The sequence below is a fragment of the Triturus cristatus genome, chromosome 10, assembly GCF_964204655.1.
Source record: "Triturus cristatus chromosome 10, aTriCri1.1, whole genome shotgun sequence".
Taxonomy (NCBI): Eukaryota; Metazoa; Chordata; class Amphibia; order Caudata; family Salamandridae; genus Triturus; species Triturus cristatus.
This window is the reverse complement of record NC_140593.1, coordinates 753546320-753565690: the sequence shown is the minus strand read 5'-3', so window position 1 is coordinate 753565690 and position 19371 is coordinate 753546320. Positions and strand designations below refer to the sequence as shown.

Sequence of the window (19371 nt, the reverse complement as noted above, 5' to 3'; positions counted from 1 at the left end):
AGCTGGATCATCCAAATTGGGTCCATAGTAACCTGCCACTGTACATTTATGCGTGTGGAGCCGTATCTTGGCTATGGCCCATCTGCCCATCTTATCAACTTCAGACCCTTCCACCGCTAAGGCTGCATTGTTTTTAATGAGAATGGCAACTCACTTCGTAGTCAGTTGTTGTTTAGTACAAATAACTTCCTGGATCCATTTTTTGGTCTTACATAAATCCCTCATCTCCTTTTCTGTAAGATGTGTCTCCTGTAGGATGAGAATTTGTTCAGGTGCATCTTTCAAATACTGTACAATTCTCTCCATTCTAAATTTTACCCTTAAACCGTTAAGGTTCCAAGACAACACCTTTAGATGTAAAACCTGTTCTTGCTCAGCCGGCAGATGTCATTCCACCTCTTGTGGCAGTAGGTGCGCCGATGGTTTGAGACACCAAGAGCCCACACCTTGCTTGCAATGGCCCTCCACACGGCCTTACGCTGGTGTAATTTGAGCTGCAGGCATGGGAGACAAGAGGGGGAAAACATCAGTGACACAGTGTTAGGTACCAAAATCTCTCAGGATAGTCGCATGATACTGACTCATCCAATACCCACAGATATGTCTAACAGAGACAAGAATGCTTCTCACATGGTACATCATCATGGGAGAACCACATGTAAATGCATGCAGGTGTGAGGGTGGACACAGTACATGCCCATCTCATACACATGCATGATGCCAGCACAGAAAGCCATGTGTAGTCTGCCCACATCTACTGTCCATTTCTGAGGTAGAGCAAGACATACATCACCTATCAACATATGTTTTGGGGTAGACTCACTGTGTCCAACACTGCGCAGTCCTCAATGTCCTTGCCTTGTGAATGGCTCACTGTGTCATGGATGTCACATTGAGGGACATTATCTCACAAACAGACCCCCTTCTCACAAGGCCTGTCATGTGTAATCTACAGAGCTGAGATGGCTCATTGATGGAGAGTAATGAGAAAAGGCACATGTAACACTCTGTACATTCAGTGATGTGTCCTTGTCATTTTGGGCGGCGACTGTGTAGGCCAGGCGGGCTCACACTGAGATGGACAACAGGGACCCACACAGCCATTCACATAAGCAATCACTGTCCTGACTCCAGCATTACCAACTATCTGTGTCACTGTATGGCTGACAAGACAATATATGTCCCTCCAATCTTGATGTGCAGGCAGGGCAACGTGTGATATAGGATACACACCCCTTACCCCTCGAGACAGCATGTTAGGCAGTGCATGACACGACCACACAGTCTCAGGCACATACTGCATCAGATCAACTACATGTGTGCCCCCCTGCACTCTCACTCACATTGTTAAAGACTTACCACGACATTTGTGGCACCATATAGCCTTGGATACTGTGTGAGCACCTTGTCCACCAGGACCTCCAGCTCCTCGCTGGTGAGGGGACTGGCCCAGATCTTCTCAGTCCTCGCCATCACTGTGGCCATGTGACAGCAGCAGCGGCAGTGGGTGGTGAGGGGTCGCAGGCAGCAGTCCCTGGAGGCAGCAGCAGATGAGGGTTCTCAGGCAGCATACTGGGAGCGGTGGAAATGTGAGGCTCTCTCCCACACATATATAGAGCCCCCTGGGGTCGTTTCAGAGGTTCTAAGCTGCTGCAATTGTGTTCCAGGTCTGCCCTTTTCAAATGCATCCAATGACCAGCTACGTGGTGTCGAGGCACGCCTACCGCTTTTTTCAAAATAGCATTAGGCTACCGCGAGTGCACTTCCCATTGGCTGTAAGGGCATGGTCCATGGCGGTGACACACCGTAGGGGCCAGGTGGGCGCTACTGCGGTGGTGCATCTTTCAAATGCATCCAATGACCGGCCCGCGGTGGCGGGGCACACCTACCGTGATTTACAGGCATTTTTTCTTTACCTCGCTCTGCCACGGTCAGTTTATTTTGCCGGTTGATCCTAATTGTACCGCCCGATTTGCCGCTGTACAGGCAGGCGGTAGTTTTCCGCTACCATGGCGGTTGGGGTGGTTTTCCGCCCGCCATGCTAATGGGCCCCCTAGTCTTAAACCCAATGCACTTAACCACTTTAATCAAACCACTGCTAAATTGGATCAGACTCTGGTCCACCCAAGAACTCTCAATATACAGAGATTGTGTGAAAGACCTGTTGGCTCTTGATAAGGACCAGAATACTCCCTGGTTGATGGTAATAAAAGAACCAGCTCACCAAATAGGTATGGGGGAACTATGGCCACACCAGAGCTTATTACCAAAGGAGATGCCCAAAAAGCTAAACATCTCTATTTGGAGGAAATCTTGATGCAAACATTGAGAGTTCACAAGGACAGTAGTCTAACAGGTCTGTTTTTGAACCACAAGTGTGCACCAAGATTGGAGCGCTAAATGGACAGAATGTACCCCATCAGTCTAAATGTTTATACGTACAATTTAGATGCAGTCTACTCCCGTTGAGAGTTCATACTTCGAAATGGTCTAATGCTCCCTCTAGCTCAAAATCTCGTCCAAACTGCCCAAATATTGAGGAATCAGAAGAGCACTTTTTGTATCTAAAATTGGGGGAAGCAGCAAACTTACCTAGCTGGGTCTTCTTGGTCCACGCCGCCACCGCCAGGAGTCCAAGGGCGCCATTGCCAGTGAGCAGCAGCGAGTCCAATCTTCCGCCTCGCCGCCCCGGACTGGATCTCCCGGCAGCCCCAGCGGCGGCGCGCTGAGCTCACGCTGTGCCAGCGCCAGGAGGCGCCTACAAATCTCGCAGAGGCCGGCGGAGCGGGGGGGAAGCAGCAAACTTACCTAGCTGGGTCTTCTTGGTCCACGCCGCCACCGCCAGGAGTCCAAGGGCGCCATTGCCAGTGAGCAGCAGCGGGTCCAATCTTCCACCTCGCCGCCCCGGGACTCGATCTCCCGGCAGCCCCAGCGGTGGCGCGCTGAGCTGACACTGTGCCAGCGCCAGGAGGCGCCTACAAATCTCGCAGTGGCCGGCGGAGCGGGGGGGAAGCAGCAAACTTACCTAGCTGGGTCTTCTTGGTCCACGCCGCCACCGCCACCGCCAGGAGTCCAAGGGTGCCATTGCCAGTGAGCAGCAGCGGGTCCAATCTTCCGCCTCGCCGCCCCGGGACTCGATCTCCCGGCAGCCCCAGCGGCGGCGCGCTGAGCTGACGCTGTGCCAGCACCAGGAGGCGCCTACAAATCTCGCAGAGGCCCGCTTCGCGGGAAGCACCGGGCGAAGCCCGGGCAAAGGGCGGGCCGTCTGTGGCCGTCAGGGGCCAAAGGAGGCCGGGCTGGGCCACGGATCTTGGTTCATATTATTCGGATCTTGGCTTGCTAGTAAGCCTGGACACTATTGCCATTATTGATTCTGGATCGCATTTTGCTTGTTGGTCCTATTGACATTACTGTTTCATATATATTGTTGTCTAATATATTGTAGTTAACACCTGCTGGCTAGAACATGTCTAAGCTCAGGTCCTCTAAATCAGTGGCTACTAATGACACAAGGACATTGGATAACTATCTTGTTAAAGTAGTCAGTAAGATTAATAAAGATAGGAGACTATCATTGAGCAGGTTGAGTCCAGATGTGTCACCTACAAGGTTGAGCACATATACTACTTCGGTTATAGGCTACGCTTATTCCAGAAATGTAGATTTAATGAATGATGTATCCACCTTAGTGTCTACAGTAGACCCGGAATTTTTAGCTGACCCTATTTCTAGCCAGACCCTGACATCCCCTCTAAGGCCCACATCATCTAAATCCCCTGCACGTAGAACAGTGCGTGCATGTAGGAAGGCTCCGGCTAAGAGGGTGGCGGGACGAAAGTCCAAAAATTCAGGTCCAATATCACTTGGTAGGGGAGATACTCCAGAGTCTACAAATAATGCTGAGGGTAGTACTCTGCCTCCAGCACATATTGAACTCCTGGCAGCCATCCTTGAATCTAAATTAGAGGCTCTTATTAGCCCATTGGTGGCAAAATTAGAATCAGTCGTCCAAGAGGTCACTAGATTGAAGGGCCTCCTTGATCTCCATTTGACTCGGTCTCCTACCATGGCGAACCCTCAACCCGGTCCATCTGGTTCCATAGGTTATAGTTCATTGAAACCTGTAGTAGATGCATCAGCTAGCACCAGGGCGTGTGGTTCAGGGGTGATCACCCAGGCTCCTCCAGCTGTAAATACACAGATTATTCTACCATCTAACCCACCACCAGTGGGTACTGCACTAGCTCTAGTACCTACTTTACTACATCCTCAAACAGTACAAAAGAGCATTGAGAATAACCTAGCAGGGGGAGACACTGTTAGGAGTAGCAAACACAGGGGGAAAAATGTTGTCAACCTCCCACCGCAGTGTGTCCCATACACTGTGGTTTTAATAAATGTTCCTGAGGTTGACTCTTGTTTGACTGACCCTAGGCTAGAAACACATGATGCCTTAATGAAAAAAACACTTGCTTGGCTAAATAGGAATTGTGGTTTTCCCCTAGCACTTGCAAATGACATTATATCCACCCGTAGAGTCAGTTGGATTGGTAAAGGAATAAAAAATATAATAGGGGATTGCATCATTGTAAATTTTAAATACCCACAACATGTTGCTACCGTCCTCCTTAGAGCTGCATCTTTACCAACCCAGGAAAATTCTGTATCTGCTAGACCCCTAGGTTATTTTTATAATCATCTGGCTATCACTCAACACCAACCACCTCAGCAGCATAGGCTTCCCGGAAATGGTTATGCAAAGGGAACGGCTGGATGCTTCTCTAATATACCTATGAATGCACCTATGCACCATAATAGCGGCGATTCTTTTGGTTATCAGTCAGCCAATAGGCAGATGGTCAATATTCTTCCCCTTTACAATCGTTATACTGTTTTATCCTCATTGGAAGAAAACAATTGACTACCCGATGCCTCGAGGAATCTTATTCAGCCATCAGCCACGTCCCTCAAAATTGCCACTTGGAATGTCGCCGGTATAAAGAACAAAATTGGGAATGCCGAATGGCTATCAACATTAAAAGCTTTCGACATCATTGCCCTACAAGAAACTTGGGATCAGGCTAACAGCTTTTCCCTGGATGGCTATAGCCATTTTTGCACCCCAGCTATTAGCAGTGTGGCAGGTCGATCAAAGGGGGGCTTGCTAAGTTTATTTAAACTAGATATAAAAGGCAAATTAACTCAGTGTTCGTCTGGATCTGATAATTGCTTGATTGTTGAACTTTCTTCCCAAGATAAGGCCAAGATCCTTTTTGTTAATTTTTATAATTCACACCCAAATGATTGTACCAGTCAAAATCTGGAAGTACTGGACAAGTTTCTTTCAGTCTATAGTGCAAATGTAAATATTTTTGAATTAATATTTTTAGGGGATTTTAACATACACCCATGCACCCTACCATTAGACAGGAAGATGAAGGTCCCCCCCCTCTCTCTTCCAGTTCATTTGGAACATACTAGGGGTGGTGAGCTCCTTGAAATCTTTCTCGCAAGATGGAATTTATATGAATCTGGCTGCAGGGATGGAAAGATTAGAGCCCCTACGTTTAAGGGAAAAGACATGGTACTATTATTGATTATATTTTTATGACTTCTTTTTTGTTAAATAACGTGTTAAACTATTATACGGAGGTATCAGTTTTTAGTGACCATAATCCTGTTTTATTAGAATTGAAGCTTGCTGATTTAATTTCTTTAAAATCAGTGAAAGTTAGAGGTGGAGTAAACCTAATGGTTAAAGATCAGAACCGAAGGCTGAAATGGTCAAAAATAGTCCCTGAAACTTTTCTTCAGGAGGTTCTGTCCAAGGTGGAGGACGAAGTTGCAATATGTTTATCTAATAGAATACAAAGCAAAGAGGTCATAATGGCTTTTGATAATATCTGTACAGAAATTAACTGTGGCCTTCAGAATAAATCTAGGCAGAAGTTATTAGTGGGCAAAAGATGGTTTGATAGGAAATGTTCAAAAGCACATGAAGTCCTACTAAAAGCCCTGAAGGCCACTCCTAAAATCCGAGCAGATATAGTAAGTGCAAGGACTGTGTATAAAAAATCTTTTTTAGAAAGAAAGAGGGATCTGAAAGAAAATGCTGTAGCCCAACTTCTTGATCCAGAAATTTTAAAACATAGTGGCCAATTCTGGAATATTATAAATCAGCCACTTTTTTCTGATGATTCTAACTCCCCTCTAGAGGCAAATATTCCTGATGAGGGTTGGATCAGACATTTTAGACAGATATATTCAGAAACTACTAGTGCTGTTACCTCTGCTGCCATTACAGAAACTGAGGCAGCGGAATGTTGTATTGCTAAGGCCGCTGTCACCTTTGTGGCAGCTGAAGTGGAACGGGCTATAGATTTAACCCTGAAAAATAAAGCTCCGGGCCCTGATGGGGTTCCAGGGGACGTTTTTAAATGTGCTCCAAAGTTCTGGTCAAAACTTCTTTGTAATGTTTTTAATGTTCTTACAACAGACAAAATCCCGGACTCCTGGAAAAAATCCATCATCATACCGGTCTTTAAAAAGGGTAACAGGCAAGACCCATCCTGTTACAGACCTATTTCGTTGATTGATTCATCGGTGAAAATTCTGGGCCGGGTTATTTTAACAAAACTGAATGATTGGTTAACTGAGAAAGGGGTCCTTTCAAACGTTCAGTATGGTTTTAGACCTAAACGGAGCACAATAGACCAAGGTCTTAATTTGCACTTATTGATTGAAAAATACACGAGGGCCAAGGAGGGGTCCATGTACCTGGGGTTCATGGACCTCTCGTCCGCTTTTGACCTTGTAAATCGTTCTAAACTTTGGAAGATCCTGCTGGATACAGGATTGGACAGGGCCCTTGTTAATCTTCTAGCAGACCTCCATACTGATCTTATAGCTGCGGTTAGAGTCACCCCGGAGGGGCGTTGCACAAGTCACTTTAAGTCAGAAAGGGGCGTTAGGCAGGGTTGCATTTTGGCACCTCTCCTATTTACTGTCTATATAAATGCCCTAGAGCCTTCCTTAAATGCAGTAACCCTTGATGTCCCTCGTATAGGAGAACTTGGTATTCCAGTTCTCCTATACGCAGATGATGCTGTCTTACTTTCACGGACTGGCGTCGGTCTCCAACGTTTACTGGACGCCTTTGAGTACTTTATGGGTTCTTTGGACCTAAAGATAAATGTTAAAAAGTCTCAAATTATGATAATGGGCAAGGGCAAAAACAACAAGTCCATAAAAACATTTACTTGTGGGAAACAAGAGCTTTGCAGAGTGACTACCTTTCCCTATCTGGGGATAACTTTTGATGAGAGAGGAACCTGGGGTCCCCAGATAAAAATTAGAAACATTTCTCTTGCTAGGTCCTCTTCTGCCCTCCTGAGTTTTATAAAAAAACTGGGAGCTAGGCCAATAGTAACTCTGCTTAAAATCTATAAAGCTAAATGCCTTGCTGTTGCTACATATGGTAGTGCTATTTGGGGTAATTGTTCCATGGAAAATATCCAGATTACTGAGAACAAGTTTCTAAGATCTATTCTCTCTGTACCACAGTCGACCTCAACATATATTGTCCACTCTGAACTTGGTATAGGATATATATCAGACATGATTAAAGTGGCCCCCGTCTTGCGTGGTTAAAGATGTGGCTGAACCAAGAAATTCCCCTCAACCATCTCATCTTAAAAGATTGTTTGCAGCTAGATAGAGTAAACAATATACCGTGGCTAGCTTATATTAAAAACTGTCTTGATAAGCTAGGGAGATCAGATCTTTTTCTTTCTCCCGCCTCGATAACCGCGAAAGACATTGTTCTGATCAAAGGTATGATGGGAGACTTGTTAAGTCTGGAAAGGGAACAAGTAGAACTTGAGAAACCTACGGTGAGGACTAGCATCATCTTGAGTACCCATTTCAGCCCTGAACCATACTTAACTACTGTAAACCTGCCTTACCATCGTTTTCTTTTAACTCGTTTTCGGCTTAATTTGATCCATTTATCCCTTGGTCACTTTCCAACCTGGTGTTCCCCCGAAAACGCTTTGCCGTGTAAGTGTGACAACTTCTCGATCCAGAACACACTGCATTTTTTAATGTTCTGTGATCACTTCACGGCATTAAGACGGAAATTTTTAATCCCGATCCTTAAGGAGGCAGGGTTTTTACAGGTTAAGCCAGCTCTTTTGTTTCTCCAGTTACTACAGTCCCCCAGGATCATGTTTTCTGTTGCTAGCTTTCTTGTGGGGGCTATTAGGATTAAGAAAAGGATGTTGTCCAACAATCCTATAAATATGATACAATAATTGGGAGATTCTTATATTGTCCACTTGTAAAGGATACTCCCTGAATTTCTTCTATACCAAATTTTTATATGCAAGCGATGTGAATTGTTTGTCTTACTTAACTGACCTCTTTTTAAAGATTTTAATAATTGGGTTTTTAGATACTACATACCTTTTAGATTTTCTTTGTGTAAATAGAAACAGTATGTAAATATATCATGATTTGATTCTGTATTAATTATGAACCGTTGATTAAGTGTAATTGTATTGTTCCTATGTCTTTTTATGATATTAATTTATCGAAATAAAGCATTATGACTGACTGACTATATAAAATTGCACATCAGAAATTGTTGACAGTGGCATGTAAACTTATGGGAGTAAGGCACTACTGGGAAGCTGCGAGGCTTATGAAGAGTAATACTAGAGAATAATTAGCATTTGCGGTATCCCGCTACTTGTATTGTGGCTGGAATCAATGGATCCTTGGGACGCCCCCTAAGAACGTCTCCCGAGTGTGGGGCCTCACGGATCAACACAAAATACCCCTGGCACCCAGGAAGAAGGGGGCATGGAATTGGTTGAGGGTGTTTGGACCTACTAGTCAAACTAAGCGGCTTGGTGCTGGCAAAAGGGGATTAAGTAAGGTTCAATGTCAAGAAGGCCCTACCAACGTTGGCTCACCCACCCACACCAAAGAGCAGGTGTTGCAGCCACAAGTTGGGGAAAGGACAAGTGGAACAGCACAAAATAGATAGACAAGAAAGCACACTAAACAAGGTTGGTGAGCTGCGAAAACAGTGTGCTTGGGATGCCTTTCGGCAGGGACACGGAGAGCAGGCGATTGGCCTGCTTGGGGTCAGCAGCAGGCGGTCACGGCACTTGCAACCCGGATCGGGCCTGACGGCCACCCACTCAAATTACCAGTACCGAGGGTAGCCTGGAGTCTACAAGCGCTAGATACCAAAGGACGGGGTGCCGGCACACAGGGGGCTGTGCTGGAAGTGCTGGAAGGACTATAAAGAACAATGCATCAGAGTTTGATAATTTTATAGATATGATGCAGTGTTGAAATCATGAAGCGCACGAATGACCATGGAAAATGTGATGTTTATGTTTCATGCTCTCAAATAAACTGCAGCCATTCTGCACCAGCTAAGACTCTTACTCTGATAATCTGGTGGGGAGTGGGGTAGTTAAGGGTGCATGAAGAAGGCCACGGGTGGAGTTGGGTCCCTCGCACGTCTGGGAGGGGTTTAGAGTTTCTCCTTGGTAGAAAGAAGCATGGCTAGAATAAAACATGCCTGGATATACAACAGTGCAGCACAGGCCTGCCACCAGTGATTTTGGTGCCTTGGAATCCCTGTTAATTCACCAGTGTCTGGATGTTTCTTCCTCCCACAGCAATGTCAACTTACAGGTTTTCCTCCTCTCAATGATCCTTCCTCTCTTTCCAGGACTCTGGTCTCTCACATATGAGCAGGAACTGACGACCCCTCTACACATCACCGCCAGCCGTGGCTATACAGATTGTCTGAAACACTTACTCATGCATGGTGCCAATGTGGAGTTTGCCCCTGGTGGACAGACACCCCTTCAAGAAGCCTGTGATAATGGCTGCACTGAGAGTGTACAACTTTTGCTCTCTTTCGGCGCTAACCCCAATGCAGTGTCTGACAGTGGCTTTACATCACTGCACTACTGTAAGATTCCTGATTCAATCAGGTGAGTGCCCATTACTGGATGGTTGTGGATGTGTGTGTGTGTGTGTGTGTGTGTGAGATTTTTTGTAATTTTTTTTATAACAATTTTTATTAAGTAAAAGAAGCGCAGAATCGTCAATACAATATCACAGTGACATTCAAGGTGTACACAATACAAACAATTGGTGCTGGAATGTAATAGGCGTTAACCAATCAAGGGGTCAGCGAGTCGTGTTCTTTCCATCGCCATTTCATCTGTCGGAGAACTACAGAGTTCGCCTCTAAAGGCGTTCCACCCTCCTCACTTCCTGTCCCATTTTTTGGGGCATCCTCTTTGTTTATAGACCTCTTTTTCTGCGATCATGCACCTGTCCATTTCTGCAACCCACCCGATTGTCAAGGGCCTCATGCTGGATCCCCAATGCAATTGCACGTTTCACCAACAAGTATTCCAGCACTACCCACTGCTGCTCTATATCTGTTAGGTCTGTAGCCTACCATATGTTCAGGAGCCCTACCCTCGACGTTAATGAAATATGTTTACCCAGTGTGTCAGTCATTTTTTTGGTTGCACTATCCCACAGGGGCCGTATGTGTGAACAATCCCATAGGATGTGATAAAAGTTACCAGGTTGGCCTCACCCCCTCAGGCACAATACATCTGGACGTCTACCAATTCTGACCAGGAGGACCTAGAACAAATAAGACCTATGAAGTATTTTTAACTGTCTCAAGCGGAAGCGATGATTTATCGCTGTCTCCCTGGGGGACATCAGCGCAGTCTGCCACTCATCGTCGGCCAATTGTCCTATATCAGATTGCCAATGTTCTCGTAACTTCTGAAAGGAGTCAGGCAGATTATTGCATAGTTTGCGATACGTGCATGAGATGGCTTTCGTCAGGAGCGGCTCAGAGAGTAATCTGTCCTCCAAGGGGGAGGGGTCAGGCAGGGAAGGAAGGTCTAGCTCTTGTGTGAGAATAGCATGTTGAATCTTGAAATAGCGGAAGACTTCCCCCTGTGCAAGATCATATTTCTGTTGCAGGTCCCAAAAGGTAAGAAATTTCCCCTTGCTGACCAAATCCCCCAGGGTAGTGATGCCAATAGTGTCCCATTTGTTGAATCCCACATGGAAGCAGAGTGATCCCAGCCTTTGAGAGGACCACAATGGTGTGGCTTTTGTGAAGTTATACGCCCACCCCAATCATTTGTTGGCACTGTGCCATAAGGCTACAGTCTGTGCCATCGGGCCTAGGTAGCGGTTCTGTCGGGCTCTGCTGTAAAGCGCGCCCAAATAACCCTCCGACCCATTTGCTAGTGTTCTAGGTGGAAGACCGGATTCGCTGGGGATCCGTAAAGTCATTGGTTAACGGCCACCAACTGTGAGGCCCAGTAATAGAGACGTAGGTCTGAAAGTGCAATTCCCCCGACATACTACCCCTTTGTGAGCTTTCGGAGAGCAATATGAGGCGCCCTCCCATCCCAGAGCAAGAGACGGACTTCCCCTTCTAGGGTGTTAAAAAAGGAATCAGCAATAGGTAAGGGGCAGTTTTGTAGTACATATAAAAATCGAGGGACCGCTAGCATTTTAAATAAGGCCGCTCTGCCTTGGAAGGAGAGGGGTAACGACCTCCAGTGTGTAACATCATCTCGTAATCGTTGGAGAAGACCTAGAAGATTGTGTTCGTAAAACAATTTAGGATCTGGCTTTATAAAAATACCCAGGTATTTGAAGCCCTCCGAAGCCAGTTTTATGGAATTACCACGGTGTAGGCGGGGTGGGGGGCCATGTAGGACATATAATACCGATTTGGGCCAGTTAATTGAGTAGCCAGCATATTTACTGAAGTTGGTAATGACGTTAAGCAAGCTGTTAAGGGAGGTGCGAGGGGACGCCAAATAAATAAGGATGTAATCCGCATATAGCGAGATCTTGTCCTCCTTATCTTCACTCCACTTTAGTCCTCGTATAGAGGCATCCCGCCGTATCCAGTGGGCCAGCGGTTCAAGGGTCAACGCAAAAAACAATAATGGGGACAGGGGACAACCGAGCCTGGTCCCTCTTTGTAGTGTGAACGAGCGTGAGGTGCGATTGTTCACTCTAACCTGCCCCAACAAATCAGTGTACAGCAGAGCCACCCATTGACGAAATCTCGGGCCAAATCCAAATCTCGACAATACTTCGAATAGATAGATATCGAGTCAAACGCCATGGTGGCGTCAAAAGACAACACTACAGCGTCTTCCTGCAGATAGGGCTCTCGCCCCAAAACATTGTGGACACAATGGATATCCAGGGCGGTGTTTCGACCCGGAATAAGCCCGATTGGTCATCATGGATCAAGGATGGGAGGACTGTGAGTAAACGGGTGGCGAGAAATTTGGCCAAGACCTTGGCCTCAGCACTAATCAAGGAGATAGGTGTATAAGAGCTGCAATCAGTTGCTGGTTTACCCGGTTTGCGGAGGACCACAATTGAGGCCAGTCGTTGATCTAAGGGCAGAAGACCATTTTCTCAACTCTCGTCGAACATATTTTTTAGGTGAGGAGCTAGTTTAAGGGCTAGTACCTTAAGGAATTCAATGGGGATTCCATTGGGTCCCATCGCTTTCCCAGAGTTAATGGCGAATATTGCTTTGCAAATTTCTTCTGCCGTGATATCGGCGTCCACGGCTGCTATGTCGGCATCGGAGACCGTGGGCAGATTCATCTTCTCCAGGAGCTGACGGGAGTCCTCGGAAGTGTAATTAGTTCTAGAGGTATACACCGCCTCCAGGTGATCTGCAAATGTATTTGCTATTTCTTGCGGATCTATTATTTGCTTACCATCTGGCCCTGAAAGCAGTGGGACCCATCTAGCCTCCTGATCCCTCCTTTCCAGCCATGCCAGCATCTTGCCGGCTCTTTCACCAAGCTCGTAGACCCTATGACGAGTCTGAAGCAGTCTCGCTTGGGCCTTTTCTCGCGCCAGGGCTTTATATTCCAATTGTTTAATCTGAAGTCTGTGGGCTGTGTCGTCGGTGGGAGAGGCATTGTTTTCAGATTCAAGAAGAAGCAAGTCATTTTCCATCTGAGCCAACTGTTCATTGTGATTACGAAGGTAACCTACCTTTAAGGCCAGGGCCCTCCCCTTCATTACTGCCTTATACGCCACCCATATTGTGTGAGCCGATTCCACTGATCCTACATTTTCAGTGAAATAGTAATCTGTGTGCTCAACCAGGTCTTCCTTGATGTCTGGGATTTTGGGAAGCCAAGGGCTTATGACTATGGGGCCACGGGTGACTTGTTTATGGAAGGTAAGCTCGAGACTGAGCGGGGAATGGTCCGAGATACCCCGTGGAAGTCCTGTAAGACGTTGAAAGTGACCTATGTCTGCAAGAGAAGTGAGGAAATAGTCAATGCGAGACATACTATTATGGGCATTGGAATAGTGTATGAAATGGGATATGTCAGGGTTTAATCTTCGCCATAGGTCAACAAGTCCCATTGCTTGTGCCAATTCAGCCAGGTTAGTCCTATGGTGGGAAGAGGGTCGCTGAGGGTGCCTGTCAAGCATAATGTCCATTGTCATATTGAAGTCACCCCCTAGTACGATAGTGCCCTGGGGGAGATCGATCAACACCTTACCCAAATCCTGTAAGGCCAGTTTACCCAGCGCAGTTGGGAGATAGGCTGAAATTATATTTAACGGTTTGCCTTCCAAGATGGCCTCCAGAACTGCGAATCTCCCTTGGGGGTCGGCCCACATCTTAGTAGGTGTAAGGGCCAGGTTTTTACGAATAAGAATACCCGTGCCCCTTGATCCAGAGATGAACCCAGCATGAACCACCATGTTATAACCCCATCTATGAAGAGATTTACAGCTATTCCCCACCAGAAGAGTTTCCTGCAATAAGACCAGGTCCGGCAGGTGTCTTTTGAGATATTGCAGGACCACCCCTCTATGTATTTTACTACCTAAACCATTCACATTTCACGTCATAATTGATAGTGTTCTTTCTAGAGAGTCTGCCATATATGGGATTTAGGAGAAGCTAACCTGGGCATTCGTGGCTGTGCTTTTGATGCAGATCTAAGGGCTCCTCGGGGGAGAGTGGAATGCATTTTCTCGCGCCAGGGCTTTATATTCCAATTGTTTAATCTGAAGTCTGTGGGCTGTGTCATCGGTGGGAGAGGCATTGTGTTCAGATTCAAGAAGAATCAAGTCATTTTCCATCTGAGCCAACTGTTCATTGTGATTACGAAGGTAACCTACCTTTAAGGCCAGGGCCCTCCCCTTGATTACTGCCTTATACGCCACCCATATTGTGTTAGCCGATTCCACTGATCCTACATTTTCAGTGAAATAGTAAACTGTGTGCTCAAACAGGTCTTCTTTGATGTCTGGGATTTTGAGAAGCGAAGAGCTTATGACTATGGGGCAAAGGGTGACTTGTTTATGGAAGGTAAGCTCGAGACTGAGCGGGGAATGGTCCGAGATACCCTGTGGAAGTCCTGTAAGACATTGAAAGTGACCTAAGTCTGCAAGAGAAGTGAGGAAATAGTCAATGCGAGACATACTATTTTGGGCATTGGAATAGTGTATGAAATGGGATATGTCAGGGTTTAATCTTCGCCATAGGTCAACAAGTCCAATTGCTTGTGCAAATTCAGCCAGGTTAGTCCTATGGTGGGAAGAGGGTCGCTGAGGGTGTCTGTCAAGCGTAATGTCCATTGTCATATTGAAGTCACCCCCTAGTACGATAGTGCCCTGGGGGAGATCGATCAACACCTTACCCAAATCCTGTAAGGCCAGTTTACCCAGCGCGGGTGGGAGATAGGCTGAAATTATATTTAACGGTTTGCCTTCCCAGATGGCCTCCAGAACTACGAATCTCCCTTGGGGGTCGGCCCACGTCTTAGTGGGTGTAAGGACCAGGTTTTTACGAATAAGAATACCCGTGCCCCTTGATCCAGAGGTGAACCCAGCATGAACCACCAGTTTATAACCCCATCTATGAAGAGATTTACAGCTATTTCCCACCAGATGAGTTTCCTGCAATAAGACCAGGTCCGGCAGGTGTCTTTTGAGATACTGCAGGACCACCCCTCTATTTATTTTACTACCTAAACCATTCACATTCCACGTCATAATCGATAGTGTTCTTTCTAGAGAGTCCGCCATATATGGGATTTAGGAGAAGCTAACGTGGGCATTCGTGGCTGTGTTTTTGATGCAGATCTAAGGGCCCCTCGGGAGAGAGTGGAATGCATATGCGTCGTTGGTGGAGTTGACCTCCGACCCATCCAACCCACTAGGCAACAAACACCACATTGTGTACCTTGAGACCAGTGAAACCATCTTCTTCGGGATGTTCTGCGTGAAAGAATTCTAACAACCAAAACCCCAACTACCCCCCTACCCCTCTGGAACCTCCCCCTCCCTGCCCCCCTGCCAGTGGAATTTGAACTATCCACTCTCCAACAAGGCAGAGTGCCTGTCGCCCACCCATCCCTTTGCGGAGTGCCCGGCTAACCACCGCTGTCCCTCGCCTTACCAGCATAATATTGTCACTATACAGTTAAATGTTGTGTATTATAGTCCAGTCATTCTGCGTGTTGCAGGGTTGATCTCCAACCTCGGTGTGCGTGCGTGGTCAGTGTGGAGCGCAACAGCTATGCAAACAGGAAATTGCGGCCATGCCCGGAATCAGTGCATGGAGAACAGGAGATCTGGGAGCAGTCGAGCCGCCTATTGAGAGGCACGGGGAATACATATCTCGGGTCCCCCTGCAGGGGCCAGTGCGCTCCATCCAAATCACCTTCGGAGCGCTGTTCCTTTGGTGCCGGAAGGGCCCTCTGGGTGTTGTTGGGGCCGTTATTCCCACGGCCATCCGATTGCTTCCCCACGCGGCGACATCCTTCAAGCCAGTCGAATGCCTCTTCTGGGGATAGGAAGAACCACGCTTTACCGTCCGCTTCCACACGTAATTTAGCCGGGAATAACATGGAGTATTTAATGTCTTTGTATCTAAGGGCTCTTTTAACTTCCATAAAACTACGCCTTCGTGCCTGAACCTTGACTTTGAAATCTGGGGAAAAGGGGATTGTGCGTCCTCGATTTTCGTTGGGGGTCCAGCTTGTGCCGTTTGTAAGATCACGTCCCTGTCCCGAAAATTGAAGACTCTTGCAAAAATTGGCCTTGGAGGAGCCCCAGGTTTGGGACGGCCCCCAGGGACTCTATGAGCCCGTTCGATGGAAAAGTAGCTGGACAGACGCTTAGGCTGGAGTTTATTGAGCACCAAGTCTTCCACAAAGAGGTCGACTGCCGGCCCTTTCAATCGTTCCGGGACTCCAAGAATAAGGATGTTGTTTCGCCTTCCCCTTCCTTCATAATCATCCAACAGCTCACTCATTTTCTTTTGTTGGTCCTGGAGTTGGGCCACTTGTTACTGAAGCGTAGAGGTATCGGAAATTATGGACTGTGGTCTTGATTTCAACGTCTTTGACTTTGGAGTCCATTTTTCTCAGGTCTGCAGCGAGAAGAGTGACCTCAATATTGACGGAGTCTATACGTGTTTCTATGGAAGTCCTCACCCCGGCTATAGCCTCCTTAACATCTTCCAGGGTGAAAGGCTTGGCTGGGGGAGGGGTTGTGAGGTCCCAGGGTCACCGTCAGATGCCATCATGGTATTCTCTCCCTGCTTATTCCAGGCAAATTTTGCCAGTTGCTTCTGCACGTTGGCTTTAAGTCCTTCATTGGTGGCCATAAGGATGTATTAGAGGCAATGCTGTAAGGGAACCCACCTATAATGGCTGCTGCCTGCGTGGGGGAAGGGACTGTACTTCACCGGTCTGTCGGTTTTCCAGGTGGATTCGCTAGGCCAAAGAGAGGAAGGTTGCTCTTCCGGAGGATCAATGTCCCCAGAGTCCAGAACCCGCACCGCTGCTGTACTATATGGTGGCCTTCGCTATCTCACTCCTGATGCCTCTTCATTTCCAATGTCTCAACTGCTGCCAATATGCTGGGGGCCCCTTTGCCCCGTGGTGTGAGGTGCGAGGGTTGACCCACCGCGGTCTATTGCAACCAGAGAGGTGATACCTTGGGGCCGGCTTTATGTGGAGTGGGATGGTGGGCTCTCCGGCTAGTCTCTCTCTAGTCTCTCTCAATGTGTTTCCTCATATAGGATTCCCCAGGTCACCATGTGCACAGGTCTATGCCGCCCTCCCCTCTCCAGCCACGGTGTACTGTCCATGCAGGTTTTGAGGACAGTCCGAGTGCGCAGGGAGTGTCCGACAGTCCGTCTGGAAGGTAGGCCACGCGACTGGGGCCTCACTTGGGTGAAAGCAGCTTCTTGCACCACTAGCTCCCTGCGGTCCGCGGCCGGTCAGCAGCCGCTGCTCCACCAGCCTCAATTCCCTCCTCCTCACCTCCATTATAAGCAGCCAGTGGGGGGACAAACTCGATGGAGGCCGCTGAAGACAGAGGCCTAGCAGGTTGGCCCGGAAACCGGGGACCTCGATTGGGCCGCTATGCCGATCTGAGCTCCGCCGTGGATATGCCCCAATCGTGCTGTTCCTCTCTGCGCTCCATCTTCGCTCACGATCTGAGCGTTGCGGCCCCCCCGCTGTGGAGGAATCCTGTTTCTGGGACCTGGTACTGTGGGTTTGCGGGTGTCGTTCAGGGTTAGGCTCCCCACATCCTCTCGGCTGCCATTTTGGGTCTCCCGGAGGTTAGTGCTGTGGATCTCCGCCCTGGTTCTCAGAGGAGGTATCTGGCCTCATGGGCCGTTCCGCCGATGCAGACTGGTTTAGGGAGAAGTCTCTGTCGTTTTGGGGAGTCTCCGACTCGAAAAACAGATATTTGTGCCGGATAATGCGGCGAGGGTTACAGAGCCGCTTCAGCAAAGCAACCATTCCCTCCGGCCGCTAGCCACGCCCTGTGATCTTGATCATTACTTTGAAAGAAATTAACCTTGAGCTTCTAACTGCATTGAGACACCACTATCACAGTAGTACTGAACATTGCCCAAGAGGTGTCTGAGTTTAAAATGTAACGAAAGCAGGCCCACGCATCAAACCTTTACTAACCAACAGAAAGAACACATAGAAAACATACCTGGATAAGAATATTGTCCTCCTTTAGTCTTTGGAGGAAGGCAGGGGAGCTAAGGTAATGACCTCTGCTGCTCAGGTGGGCTGATGCTCGCTGTATTTAGAGATCTGCGCCTGCCTGGCAGAGTTTACTATGCCATATTCTAAGTTTGTGGCGTGGCCACCATGTTTCATGGAGCCACTCTGCAAGCTTTGTTTGCTTTATAAAACAAAGCGGTGGATTGCTTTTGTAAAGCAAAAAGAAAAAATGACCCTGACACCCTGGTAGTTTTCTCCCAGGGTGTAGGGGCTGGCCTGGTTCCAGGAATTCTAATCTGGATGGGTCAAAGGTACGTTCGAGTGTGCCAATGTGGTTCCAATGTTGCCAAATCTGGAGGTAGCCTACAAGCCCTAGATTGACATCATATCTTCCAACCAGGCATACAGTGCATGTAGAGAGTTATTTAAGAGTAAGAGCTGATACCTATACTCAGCCGTAACCCTTATAATTTCCAGCAGGCAAGGCATCAACAAAAGAACCACGATTCCAAGCAGTTTGTAATATTAGTTCAAATTTAAGGAGATCCCTGTTACCACACCTAAGCCTTGACATTTCACACTAGGAAGACTGGCTTGCAATTTGGCTGACATCAATTTCTTTGCACACTGTGAACTTTGAAACTGTTTATTTTCATGTCATTTTTTGCAATGTACTTTCATTGATAAAAACATTTAAAAACCAGAAACACATTTGGAAAAAAGAAAGCCGTATTGTTGACAACTAGGAGCAGTCTTCATGCCTGACAAGTGTTGAATAGCTAATTGCAGTCAAACAGGTAACCTTTTGGGACGAATTACACAGAGTGGCTGGGTTACAGATGTTTTTGCAGTACCTTCATTAATACTGATAGTCCTGGCACACATGTATAGCCAGTGCTATGTTCAGAGGGCATTCCCTCTTTTGCATGGGGAGTGACCCCATGCAAAAGAGGGAATCATTATGCCTCTGAGCCCATCCTATCTAGGAATGCAGGCTCAGAGCAAACAGACACATAATAGGGGAAACAAAAGCAGTCATCCAGACGGTTTTGTACCAGTATGAACTGAATGCTTTATAAAAATGCATTTGCTTCTCTTGGGTCATGTCATGCCTTGTTATTTTGATTTGTAAAGTGCGCTCTCGCCCAGGAGGGTATCCTGGTGCTGCGCAGGTGTGAGATTAGCCAAGCCTAGTTCCTATAGGCCTACTCGAAAAGGAAGGTCTTCATCTTCTTATGGAATTAAAAAAAAGTGAGGAGGAGGC

General features: G+C 47.2%; 1 protein-coding gene across 2 annotated transcripts in view; it reads left to right on the top strand.

Moving 5' to 3' along the window:
• LOC146789954 (ankyrin repeat and SOCS box protein 10-like) overlaps positions 1–19371 on the top strand; it is a 504959-nt gene that overhangs the window by 202861 nt on the left and 282727 nt on the right. For both annotated transcript variants that reach the window (XM_085628264.1, XM_085628265.1), the window contains exon 2: positions 9749–10016. In XM_085628264.1, coding sequence (XP_085484390.1) covers positions 9749–10016 — 268 coding nt within the window. The remainder of the gene's footprint in view (positions 1–9748; positions 10017–19371) is intronic.